The 12,839-nt window shown below is 27.4% G+C and overlaps 6 protein-coding genes across 6 annotated transcripts; 2 read left to right on the top strand and 4 right to left on the bottom strand.

Annotated features, from left to right (window-relative positions):
• Positions 1-622: 622 nt before the first annotated feature.
• Positions 623-2,227, bottom strand: FG379_002135 (uncharacterized protein; the record flags this gene model as incomplete). The annotated part of the gene is made up of 2 exons (XM_067328004.1): positions 623-1,893; positions 1,978-2,227. The coding sequence occupies 2 exons, from the start codon at positions 2,225-2,227 to the stop codon at positions 623-625; spliced, it is 1,521 nt and encodes a 506-aa protein (XP_067183543.1).
• A 1,853-nt stretch (positions 2,228-4,080) lies between these two features.
• On the bottom strand, positions 4,081-5,691 carry FG379_002134 (uncharacterized protein; the record flags this gene model as incomplete). The annotated part of the gene is made up of 1 exon (XM_067328003.1): positions 4,081-5,691. The coding sequence occupies one exon, from the start codon at positions 5,689-5,691 to the stop codon at positions 4,081-4,083; it is 1,611 nt and encodes a 536-aa protein (XP_067183542.1).
• Positions 5,692-6,909: 1,218 nt separating this feature from the next.
• On the bottom strand, positions 6,910-8,088 carry FG379_002133 (TSP1 domain-containing TSP10 precursor; the record flags this gene model as incomplete). The annotated part of the gene is made up of 1 exon (XM_067328002.1): positions 6,910-8,088. One exon carries the CDS (start codon positions 8,086-8,088, stop codon positions 6,910-6,912), a length of 1,179 nt encoding a protein of 392 aa, XP_067183541.1.
• Positions 8,089-9,295: 1,207 nt separating this feature from the next.
• On the top strand, positions 9,296-9,844 carry FG379_002132 (high mobility group (HMG)-box; the record flags this gene model as incomplete). Its single annotated transcript, XM_067328001.1, has 1 exon — positions 9,296-9,844. The coding sequence occupies one exon, from the start codon at positions 9,296-9,298 to the stop codon at positions 9,842-9,844; it is 549 nt and encodes a 182-aa protein (XP_067183540.1).
• A 1,201-nt stretch (positions 9,845-11,045) lies between these two features.
• FG379_002131 (uncharacterized protein) lies at positions 11,046-11,885 on the top strand (the record flags this gene model as incomplete). The annotated part of the gene is made up of 2 exons (XM_067328000.1): positions 11,046-11,159; positions 11,205-11,885. The coding sequence occupies 2 exons, from the start codon at positions 11,046-11,048 to the stop codon at positions 11,883-11,885; spliced, it is 795 nt and encodes a 264-aa protein (XP_067183539.1).
• A 30-nt stretch (positions 11,886-11,915) lies between these two features.
• Positions 11,916-12,837, bottom strand: FG379_002129 (uncharacterized protein; the record flags this gene model as incomplete). The annotated part of the gene is made up of 2 exons (XM_067327998.1): positions 11,916-12,629; positions 12,691-12,837. The coding sequence occupies 2 exons, from the start codon at positions 12,835-12,837 to the stop codon at positions 11,916-11,918; spliced, it is 861 nt and encodes a 286-aa protein (XP_067183537.1).
• Between the last annotated feature and the right edge of the window lie 2 nt (positions 12,838-12,839).

Below are 12,839 nucleotides of genomic sequence, written 5' to 3'. Positions count from 1 at the left end.
ATTTTTCTTTGTCGATTTAGATATCTAAATAAAGGAAGAAACCAATGTTTGTGTAATTACAATTCGAAAAAGTCGAGAAATTAGAGATAAAAAGGTTTGATGACGTAAATATGTAACGATTGTTTAAATTTATTAATCTTAATAAACAGAGCGAATTGCTTTGATTTAATATTGTCGTTTATTGTACAGTGATTTTTATTTATTTGAATTTAGAAAAGACTTTGAGATGATTAAATAAAATAATTTACCATTTATTTTGTTGATTTAGTTTGAGTTCTTATTTTCATTTTTTTTAATCTGCTGTTTATCTCCTCATCATCTCAATTTTCGCACTTCTTATCACTATTGAATTGTAATGTTGTCTCTTTTTTGATTTTAAACGTCTATTTCAAGTTGACTATTTTAAATTAGCTGGAACTAAAGAACCTAATATAGATTAGTATTACCTCTTATGTATGTGAATTCGGAAGAATTATTCATATTTGTAATCTTTTTTTTATTGTGGGTTAATTTTGTCATGACAAGACAGAAAAAAAGAAAAATAAGAAACGAAAGTTATAAGTTTGTTATGCAAACGTATATAAATTTATTTAAAATAAAACAATATAATAACCTTAACTTATCATCTTTTTTTTTTTAATTTATTAGATTCAATTAATGATACTCCAAAAAATAAGCCAACTGTTTTAAATTTGATGATAAAGGCATATGTTAGCAGACTTAAAATTAGTGTTGAAACCATTAAAAATACCCAAGAAGATAACATTCCAAAACCAGGAAATACGTAGTTAAAAACCGAAATGGATTTCCCGTCATATAGTGAAAAAGGACTTTGTGGATTTAAAAAATAAACAAGAATATATTTAATTACAAACTCAAGCCAAACAGCATGCGTAATATATATGACAATGCCACTTTGAGAAAAATGTCGTTGTATTTTTTTAGGTATTTCCGTATTAGCAAACACACATGTGCCTGCTATTCTAAATAATTCAAGCCAAACCCATGTTCCAATGATAAATATACATGTTGTAATACCACCAGAATAATATGGGTAAGCCCATATATAAGATACAAGTGATTTATTGCTTGGAAATGACAATGCATTCATTGAGATTAACAAAACTATCTTTATTGGTACAATGTTATTTAATACACTATTCCTACTATTTTCTTTGTCAACATCGAGCAAATTGTCTAAAAATCCAGCTAAATAGAATATATTATAAAATACCATTGCTAACAGTAATCTTAGTGGCTGTTCTTCATCAACTAATTTAATACCACTAATTATTATGCCTAAATTACCATGATGGCTATTATTATTGACAATAATGTCAATAATATAGTCCAATTTTAGACCAATATAACAACTTGTGAGGTATAATGGAATGTATGCAACAAAACTTGTAATGAATGAATTATTTATCGAGTGTACTTTTTTTGATATATATTTAATTATTACAATCATAAATAAATAACATAATAATATTGGCAATAATACATATTTAAAAGGAAAGCTAAACAATATATGAAATGAAAATAGTAATCCAAATAGAAATAATACACTTAATGAAATATTATTAGCATTGATATTTTCTCTACCATTTCTATTATTCTCACAAATGTTTCTTAATAATAATGTTATAGGCCTATTTACTATTGTTAGTATAAACACCATAGGTAATGTCCATAACCATTCAAATCCAGAACACTTAAATTCAGAAAAAAACCTTAAATAAAAATCAAATAGTGAGTAGTATGGTCTTTTAGGTGCACATGGACGCCATTCTGAACCTATATAAGCTGCTCCTGCAACTACTGTAAAATAACCTATTATTGTCGGCACTATCAGTCTCATTACTTTTTTATTTATATAACCAAAAATACTCTCTATTTATTTATAGGTTTAATTAAAAAAAAAAAAAGTTAGCAGTGTAAATACTGTATAAATAAATTTAATGCAAAACAACCTACCTGATGAGTTATAATTCCCCGTTGAGTAATATGATGCTCTTCCTGATGCATAAAAGAAAACAGGCATACCATGGTGTAATAAAATTAACAAATAGTTATAGGATATTTCTTTATCTAACTCATTCAGTATTAATATTCTTTGAACTGCTACCATACAATGTACTGATAAAACAAGTATGCATGCTACACTTCTAAGCCAATCCGTAAATTCACAACGAATATTTTCACTTTTGTTACTTTTAGAAATCATTTCTTTTTTTTGTATAAATTTATATATTCTAACCTAATTAAAAACTTGTATTTTTTAATTATTTATTTAATTAAAACTTACGTCTTTTCTGGGCCAATGAGGGTATAAGTGTTAAATTTACAGGATAAAAAAATCAAAACAAAATTATGTGAATAAAATAAATTAAAAAATTGACCACAATAATAAGCTAAATATTCAATATGAAGTACATTTACTTAGTTAATGATTTAAAGAGACCTTTGATTGTTTCTAAGAAAACAATTTACAACTTAAATGTTTAAAATAATTTATCTGTATTAAAAAAGACAAATTACATGCATTAACGAATATCATTATTTTTGTTAATACTAACTTTATATTTACTAATTAAAAATCCATTTAATATTTAAAACCTCAAATTACTATTTATTATAGCACTTGAGAACATAAAATACAAAGAGGAATTGTTAATATATAGTAAAATAAACCAAATAAGTGAAATGTGAAACAAATGAACTGATAATATCTTTACATAAAAGTTAATGTATGAAATATTTATTCAGATATATTTTGCTTCAATGATGCCAACATAAATATATCTATTGTAATTATAAGCAAATACATTCAAAATTGTGAGCACGTCAATAATAAAAATGTTTTTTTTAATTATCTAAATATATTATTCAAAATTACATGATTCATAATTATACATATAACTAGATATTTATATCATTACATTTATTTGCATTCTTAAAATATAACGCTTCATTTTAATAACTGAACCAAAAATATCAGTGACTTGGTGAATTTAAATGTAAATTTATACAGTAACTATACTTAATATTCAAGCAAGATGAAACTCAATAAAAGTAAGAAAAATATAAACTATTTAAAAACTAAGCCATATTGAAATTTATTTTGAATGAATATACTGTATTAGAATATTTTCTTTCCCTAATTTATATTTAGCAAGTACGAAAAAAATTTTAAGTCAAACCTCATAAACAAACACAATTATTAAGGTAGTTATCGATTGTTTCTGCTAACAAGTCCTCATGGCACTATTGTTGCCATTATGTTTAGAAAAGTTGAATTTGAATATTACGCATCAACGACAGTTCGCAAAACCCTAAACTATTCAATACACATTGTACCTCGATTAGTTTATTTACTTATTTCGAGTACATAAATTCAAAGAAAATAGTAAAAATTAATAAAAATAAGAGAACACATAGTAAACAAAATAACAATAAATGAGTAATAACATTGTTCATGTTCAACCTGTTTGTGCACAACTATATATTCTTTTAAAGATAAGAGTGAATAGACCTTAAGAAAGTCATATATCTACAACTTATATTCAAGTGATCATTAATTACTTCTTTATTAAATATTTATCATTTTATCTTACATAAAAATATTGTATTCAATCCACTACTGTTAGTCTCACTTTTACATCACCTGTTTAAACTGTTACAGGCAATTGTTTAAAGTAAACTTCAATAAAAGAGAGGTATGGCCTTTCTATCTAAATCTCTAATAATGAATATTCATAGTCACATGCCGAACTAGAGATGTAACTATATACATAATGATGAGTTATCACTTATAAATCATTCAAATAAATTAAAAGGTGAACCGGAATTGACTATTTTAAGCGAAGTTTCCAGATTTTAATATAATCAAATATCCCACATCGTTTAATACACTATTAAAATCTAATTTGTTAAAAAACAAGTATAAAATAAAAGTATCATCTCTTCAGCGTACAAATAAACCACCTTTCAACACTTAATAACATATGAGGAACGGTGGAAATGTTCTTTCTGCCTCATTAATATCTTTACCTAAAACATCTAATACTTAAGATATTTTTATTGTTCACTATTAGAACCACTATTATCAATATCTGAAGCAATTACTCTACCAGCAGAATTCAAAGAACCATCAGATTCATCTTTTTCGCCATCTGCAGAACCAACACCACCTGCAGAGGAGTCAGTATCCAATCCATCAAATTCATCAACCTTCTGTTCATCCACACCACCATCAATTATCGGTTTCTCTGGGATTCCAGATGCTTCTTCTTCCTCAACTTCTGAAGGAATAGGAGACGACATTGCAGATTCTGACGTAGTTTCGGTAACAATAGTAGTAACATCTGTGGAAGGTTCAGTACCAACTGCGTTGCTGCCGGACTCAGCTGTTTGAGATTCAACTTCAGAGGATACTTCAGAATCTGATTCGGTTGATTTGTCCTCAACTGGAATAGATGTTGATAATGTAGTTATTGTCATCGCCTCTTCAACTGCAGTAATAGTAGGATCAAAATCCTCAGTTTGAGTAGATTGATCCCTCTTTTCAGGAACACTTACAGATGATTCTGATATATCAACTAATGTTGTTTCAGTTCCAAGTGGCACTCCTTCAGCCATATTAGTAGCATCGATACCAGCACCATCATCAACAGAAATGCCTGCTGTTGAATCTAATATCTCAATAGATCCGATCGTAGCATCATTGTTCTCCGAGTTGCTCGTTGTGCTTGATGATCTAGATGAATCTTCTGAATCTGAAACAAAATCAGATACTTCAGAAAGACCTCTATTAAAAGAGTCCTGCGTTTCATTAGTAGAAATATCAGACGCAATAATTTCTGTTTTTTCAGGAATTTGATCTAAATCCTGATTTTCAGTTAATAATTCGGATGTTTGACCATCTTCAACAGATACTTGATCATTACTCAGTTGGCTTGAAGTGAGTGAAACTTGATCTTGCACTTCATGCATAGCTTCAGCCTCCGAAGATTCAATTCCACTTGAAGTCGCTTCAAATGATCCATCATCTTCTTGATCTTGAGGAGTATTATCTGCACTTGATGTGTTATCATCTGTCAATTCCGTTTCTTTGGATTCTACTGTTCCATCTAAATCGCGCTCCTCTGCAACTTCGTCTGTTGTAGATGAAGGTGACGATAAAGTAATTGGGGTAGTAGGAATGGATCTCGGAAGTTTTTGCACAATAGGTGACTCGCCTGGTTGAGTCCTTTTTACATATGATATGGCTAATAAATCAAATTGGCGAACAGCATCTCCTGGATTCTTACTTGTGTGGAATACAACATAACATTCTCTGAATATTTGTATATATACATTTCTTCCCGATTCCACAACTCTCTTTACTGAGACACTCTTTCCATTTGCAGTTATTGCACTCTTATAATATTGATTTTCAGTCGCCGTTACGACAAATGCAGTTCCAGCCGAATAGTAACCTGTAGATGAAATATTTACCGTTTTCAAAATACCCGAAATGGGTGATCTAATTTCCACCTTCCTGACAGAATGTCCTCCAAACAATTCGGGATCTACAGTCAATGCATCACCAAGTGCTACCGACCTCAAGTTAGACGAGCATGAAACGGATAATAAACCATATAATAAACCGAACAATAAAGCTGATAATGTAAATAGTCTAAACCTCATTATTAACAATTTTCGCTTGATGTTCTTGTCCCGTTATTAAAGTTATTTGGTTTGTTATTTTAAGATTTACTTTCGTCTCAATTGCGTAATTATATATTGAAGAGTTAAGAAAAAAAATGAACGATTTATTAAAAAAAACTCTTGAATTTCCACCTGAGTTACTTTATATTTTATCTCGAAATGTACAATTGATATTATTAATACTTGAAGTTAAATTTAAATAACTGCCAGTCAAGCACAAATATATTTTATTAAATAAGTAATATATGCATTCATATAATTAGCTCTATATTTATTATTGCTAATTATTATTTATTAATATAAATATATATTTAATATATAAATAAATAAGTAAATAAATAAATATATATTTATATATTTATATTTATGTTTATATTTATTTATTTGTTATCTATACTTAAGAAATTGCTTTGTATGTTACACCTTGTTTTGTTCCTGCTTCCCTCTTAATTATTAAAAAAATAAACTAGTTTACATTTAATAATTGTTCTTGCTCAATAAATTGATATAGTACACTAAAGTATATAGATCTTCACCCGCTCCAGGTAAAATTATACTCTAACCCGCCTACCACAATACATGTATTGTAGTATTAATGGTATATTTTTTTGTACACTTATAAATGAGACCGCAATAATACTTAAATGAATACACTTAATCGTGATTATTTTGAATTATGTTAAGGTGATAGTGTATACACAATTTTTTTTACCGTTTTAAATTTTGTTCTTATTTATTAATTGTAATATAATGGTGTTTTCAAATATGAATTATATTTAATTACAACTAAATGTGGTAATGTAATTTGGTTGCAGCTTTTTTTTTCACTTCAAAAATAGAATAACATTCTGTTGTCTGTTTATGTAATTGATATTGAAAGTATGTATAGTGAATCATTGTATTTAGCTAAATGTACTATACTTAATATTTTATTTTTAGTACATTTCTTTGTTTATTAATATTTCACTAAATGATTTATGTTAAACACTAACAATAAAGTTTGAGATGAATAATATAAAGTAATAAAACAATGAAATGAATATATAATTTGATTGTTTATCCAAAATTATCCAGTAAATATATATATCGTATAAATGTTACTTGTGAGGTACGTGACTTTTTTTTTTTAAATGGTTCTTTTTATTAAATTTTATATTTAATTTTTACCCAACGGTGTTCAAATAATGAATTAGTTAATTAAGAAGTTATCCGTCTCGGAACTAGTATATATGTTATTGATGCTATCAATAGTATACCCAAAAGACCAAAAGCAATTAATATATACTTGTTTTTTTTCCAAAAAGATTGACAATTTTCTCCTTCACATAACTTTCTTTGTGCGGTCTCTTTACAAACCTGACCTGTCCCTTTAGGTTTAGTAATAATACTCCTTGACCTAGTCGAATTACCTTCACCACATTCTGCACTACAAGCAGACCAGTAGGTCCAAGAACCTAAAACACAGTCAACTGGGCAAATAACATCTACTGTACAATCTTGTACTTGAGAAAGTTCTGTGGGACATTCTTCTCCATCATTTAATGTTTCCTGTATAATTGTTCTTTCTCTAGTTGACTTTCCTGTTTCACAAGTAACTGAGCATGTAGACCATTGAGACCACTCAGATACAATACAATCTGTTGGTATTGGATCACATAACTGCGGTGTTAAAGGATTTGCACTAACATAACACCAAATAGTCGGAATTAATGTATTGTTAGAAATAGGATTCCTGCAGAAAGAATGATCGCCTATTCCCGAATTTTCTAATGTAGATAAATAATTAAAAGCATCTAAATTTAAACTTAGCCAATTTAAACATTTTTGACCGGTTCTGGAGTACTTTTGGCATCCTCTATAATATAGGCCATTAGTACCTTCCAATAATTCATTACAAATAGAATTACTATTTCCACAAGGTACTATCTCATGTAATTTAAGTAATTCATCGTTTAACATACATTCATTATTTGAATCTACATTCCTGGTTCTATATTTTGTTCCTGTTTCATATGTATCTGAACACGCTGACCATTCCGACCATTCACTATAGTTGCAAATTTCGCACGCCTCGTTTGTTAAGCAATCAGCTTGTTCAACTGCTTGTACAGGGCAAGTGCCAGTACTGCCTGAAATAGTTGTTAGTGTTCTTGTTCTCTTAATCCTCCCGTTACATTCAGAACATGTTTCCCAATAGTTCCATGTAGAAACGTTACATACTTTACAATTAAATGTTTTTTCTGTACTAGACAGCATACAAATATAGCCTTCACCACCCTCTGGATTCCTTATTGTGTTTATCATTTGACAATAAGACTTTTTTAAAATACAGATAATTGAAACTAATAAAATATTCGTTGTTTTTATGGAAAACATTTTTAATTGATATTACATGGGAATAACCCACATTTATTTTTTTGACTTGATTAATATTAGTATTGATGACAAGAATGTGTTGTGCCTATTATTTTGCATTTATAAATTTCTTAAAACCAATACTAGTTACTTGTGAACACAAAAAAAAGATATTTTAAACTTAATTGAATGTTTAAATTAAATAATCTATACATATGAATAGTAAATAATTAAAAACCCACGTTTTATTTAGTTATTTTTTGAGATAACTTACAAAATTAGCAATAAAACAAGGTTTCGGCGCCAAAATCGATAGTATGATCTCTGTTAAAATATTTAATAAACAATAAAATAGTGGTATTATTTCTTGTTTAAAGTATTTTAAACTACTAACACAATTTATTTCGACATATAGCTTTAAAAATATACCTAAAACCCAATACATTCCGCACTTTAATAGGGTGAATTATTATAATTAGTTTCATATGTTTCACAATTTATTTTATTTTAGAGATCAGTTGACCTAACTAAAAAAAACAATTAAACCACATTAAACCATATGCAATTATCAAATAAATGTATTTTTAAATTTTTAATTGTTGCCATTTTTGCATGTATTTTTAATATGTAAGAAGTATTTAACCGGTACCTTTTTTTTACCCTTTCTTCTGTTTTAATTAAAAAAATGATTATTACCATGCACTTAAAATGGCGCCCAATTTAATATTAACATAAAATATGTTAATTAGCCATATTTCAAAGCTAAATAAACTAAGCTTAGCGAAGGATAATCTAATACTTCCAACGGCTTAAATAAAAAATATTCTAATTGACTGGCTGAAATGTGTGGAATTAATTTATATATTCATAATTAATCAATAAGCTAATTTATAGTCAGTAGTGTCTACAAATAGGCGGGTTAATTTAACTTATATCTATCTACATCCTCAAGTGTCTTTGGATAGCTACCTTTGTCTATTTAGTACATATTGCAGCTAAGTACCTAAATAAACATATAATTCCGGTACGGTCATTTAAAGACTTTTAAAAATTACTTTGCATATATTAAGGTTCTGAACTTGAGTTGACTCAGGTTTAAGCTCCTCCTTATTTTGGAGCTGCCACTTATTTATAATAGTAGGAGAAAGTTATCATTAAAAAAAGATAGGGTTGATATTTATTCAGGAAAGAAAAAAAAGGCGGATAGATTAAATCTGTATTTCCAAGAATGTCAAACCAGATTAACCTTCCGGGAGGATTATCTGGATTATCAGTTCCTCAACCACCAGGATCTATGCCATCCGGAGTAGGTTCTTCTAACAATTCAGACGCTATAATAGTTGATATATTATGTGAATTTGCCGATTTTTTCGTTGATTTAGCAAGTAATGTGGCTGCTCGTACTGGAAAAATGTGGAAGCCCAGAATACTTTTGCAGCAAAAATCGAAGCGATCAATAAGAGCTCCCGAGGATCCAAACAAACCAAAGAGACCTCATACAGCTTATACACTATGGTGTGAACATATTAGACAAAAAGTAAGAGAGAATGACCCAAATAGAGCACTTCAAATGAAAGATTTAGCGGAAATGTGGAATAGTTTGCCAGAACAAGAAAAAGGACCATGGGAAAGAAAGGCACAAGAATTTAAACAGAAATATCTCGCTGAAATGGCAGCTTATAGGGCATCTGGCCCGACGTCTGTTGGCGGCGGTCCTTCTCCATCTGCTCAACAACAAATGCAACCTTTCAGCTCTACAAGTATGACAGGTTGGTAAAAATATCTTAAAAAAGTGATTTTTATTATAATTAACATTAAAGTAAAATGGTGTATACTGAAGATCAAATAATAATTTAAAGAAAATAAGATATGAATCAGATAAAAAGAAAAGATGCTGTCATTAGTTCAATAACTACTTGAAAATGTTTATTAGATTTAGAGTAAACATTTCATACTCTAAATTCTATTATAACAAAATAATGTCAAATACATTTATTGGTGATAATAATTAATTGAAGATAGTTAATTATCGTATTATTAATAAATCACTATTACAAATGACTTATAACCTCTGTTGTAAATGCAAATTGTATTTACTCTGCCCGCCTATTTATGTTATTACCCATCTAAACTCGAATTATATACCATAATTATTATTGAATAATTAAATTTTAAATAATATATAAATATAAATATAAATGTAAATATATATATTTATATATATTTATATTTATATTTGTATATATATATCTATTTATTTATTATGTGAATATTTTTTTTTATGATCTCGAATATAAACATGTATTTATATACTTATTTTTTTATGTCTATTACTAATTCACCATTTGTAGTCTGAGTTACATTATGTTATATCAGCAAATTTGCGCTGGAAATTCCTTCATACTAATGTGTTATATATATTATTATTTTTTGTTTTCTAAATACGCCAGATGACACATTGAATCTAGCTCTTAATTTTAATTAATTAATGTTGAAACCTTATACTAATGTTTATTGAATGTACGTATTCCACTTTGCAATAACGTTTTATATTGCCGAACGCCACTATATGACAGTTAATGTTGCAGAATTATATTTATAATTTAGATCTGGTTCATTCCTACTATTTTTATTCTTACAAACCACTAAAAACATGTCTCCAGAAATTAACAAACAACATTAATTCTTTAAAATTTAGAAAAAATTTTAACGAATGTTTTTTTATCACTAAAAGAGAACCTCGACATTTATAAAGTATGAAAATTATAATAAAATTATTTGCATGCATAAATTTGTATTAAACATAACACAGGTAGTAAAAATTAATTAAAATTGTTCACATGTGAATATATTATTATGTTAGTGCTACATTTGTCATCTTATTTAAAAAAAAGATATATGTAATGCTTACACGAAAGTTCCGTATAAATAGTTTATATGTCATTTTATTAATATCAAATTATTTAAATTTGCATTTAATGAAATGTGAAGAACATGTGGAAGAGTTTTCATATGAAAAACAATCAGTTATTAATAATGATAATAGCAACAGAATAAACCACATTTTAATAAATACAAATAGTAAAACAAAAGTAAGTTAGAGTAATTTTAAGATTAGTTAAGTATTAAAATATTAGAATCATTGTTTTGATATAAAAATACCAAAAATTGGGAGTAGAATATGTATTGTTGATGTAGGAAATAACAATGATGAATTGGTAAATACGAATACAAATAAAACTGAGTTAATTGAGCATAAAAATAATGATGAAATATTTTTATATATCAAAAATTTTGAGGATGAATGTTTGAGATTAACAGGATGGGATTCAAACAAGTACAAATTTTATGACACGTGCAATAATATAATTAGTATCAAAGGTACAAGTATTGTTAATGCTAATTTCAATACCAATACAAGCAATAATACCAAAAATGACGACAATATTATTAATAATATTAGTTTAAATAATAACAGAAAATTGCAAATTAAATCAGGTTTTGGATCTTATATCAGACTTCCACCAATGAAAACGACTTTATTAAATGAACAAAATAATGAAAATTCAATATCAAATCTATATAATACATGGGATGTTTGTAACTCTATTTTATCATTACATTTCATAAAAATATGCGAGAAATTGTGCACAGATAATTCAATATTTTCAGTTAAAGAAGAAATTTTTCCAAGGTCATGTTTTCCTTCATGTAATAATTTTGCAAAAAATATATGTATTCAAGGGTGTGATTATTTTGAATGTAACATTTCATATGAATTATGTACATATCAAATGTGTAATTTCTCTAGTGAATAATTGCCCACAATATTTGTCTAATACTTTTAGTTATTGACACATTAACTCCATACATGTATATAAATCAACTTTGCAACCATATTTTCTGCACCCACGTAAACAAGCATATTTTGAAAATTGTTGACATTCTCTAATACAAAACAATGGGATTGAGTTTCTTCCTGATGACGAATTATGATGAGAATTACAAATTGTATTGCATACTCTTACAAAAATGAGTGAAAATAAAGGTGAGCAACTTGGTCCAACTTCTTGATGTAGAAATGAACCTTGAGTTGAAATCGACTGTGACATTATATGTGTGGAAGCACTTGGTATGCTAAAATGATTCAAAAAACCATTTAGTTGCAAAATTCTATTTTTAATGGTTAATACCTCCTCATCTTGATAATATAGATAATCAATTGTTTTTTCTGCTCTTAATTCATTGTATTTAATACAGTTATAATAATCATTTGTAGTTATATTATTGTATATTAAAGAGATATAGTCTCTCTTATTACAAAAGTTGTTATAGTATGCTCTCATTTCTAAAATCCGACGATTTTGTACTTGATCCTTATTTAAAATGCTGTTTTCATATAATAAACGCTTATCACATATTTCTTTATTTTCATAAATAGCTATCACCGATGAACAACAACTTAAATTGCTGTATTTATTTTCATCGTTATTATTTAATTTATTCAAACAATTTTGTTCCGCTTCTAATATTTCATTTAATTCGAATAAACTTTGCTTTGACTTTTTATTATTAAATTATTTAATCAATAATAGGAAAAAAAGTAGAATTAATATTACTTACAATCAGTTCAAGATTTAAATTATTGTTTTTAGGATGAATTGTATTCTTTTCTGTTGTAATTAGTTTATTACTTTGCGATGAAACAAGTAAATAGGTAAATTTTATTGATAAAACCAAACAAAAAGACAACAAATTTATGTAAATCATTA

The sequence above is a fragment of the Cryptosporidium bovis genome (assembly GCF_009768925.1).
Source record: "Cryptosporidium bovis isolate 45015 chromosome Unknown contig_3, whole genome shotgun sequence".
Classification (NCBI taxonomy): domain Eukaryota; phylum Apicomplexa; class Conoidasida; order Eucoccidiorida; family Cryptosporidiidae; genus Cryptosporidium; species Cryptosporidium bovis.
Note: the sequence above shows the minus strand (reverse complement) of the source record. Positions and strands in the feature narration are given on the sequence as shown.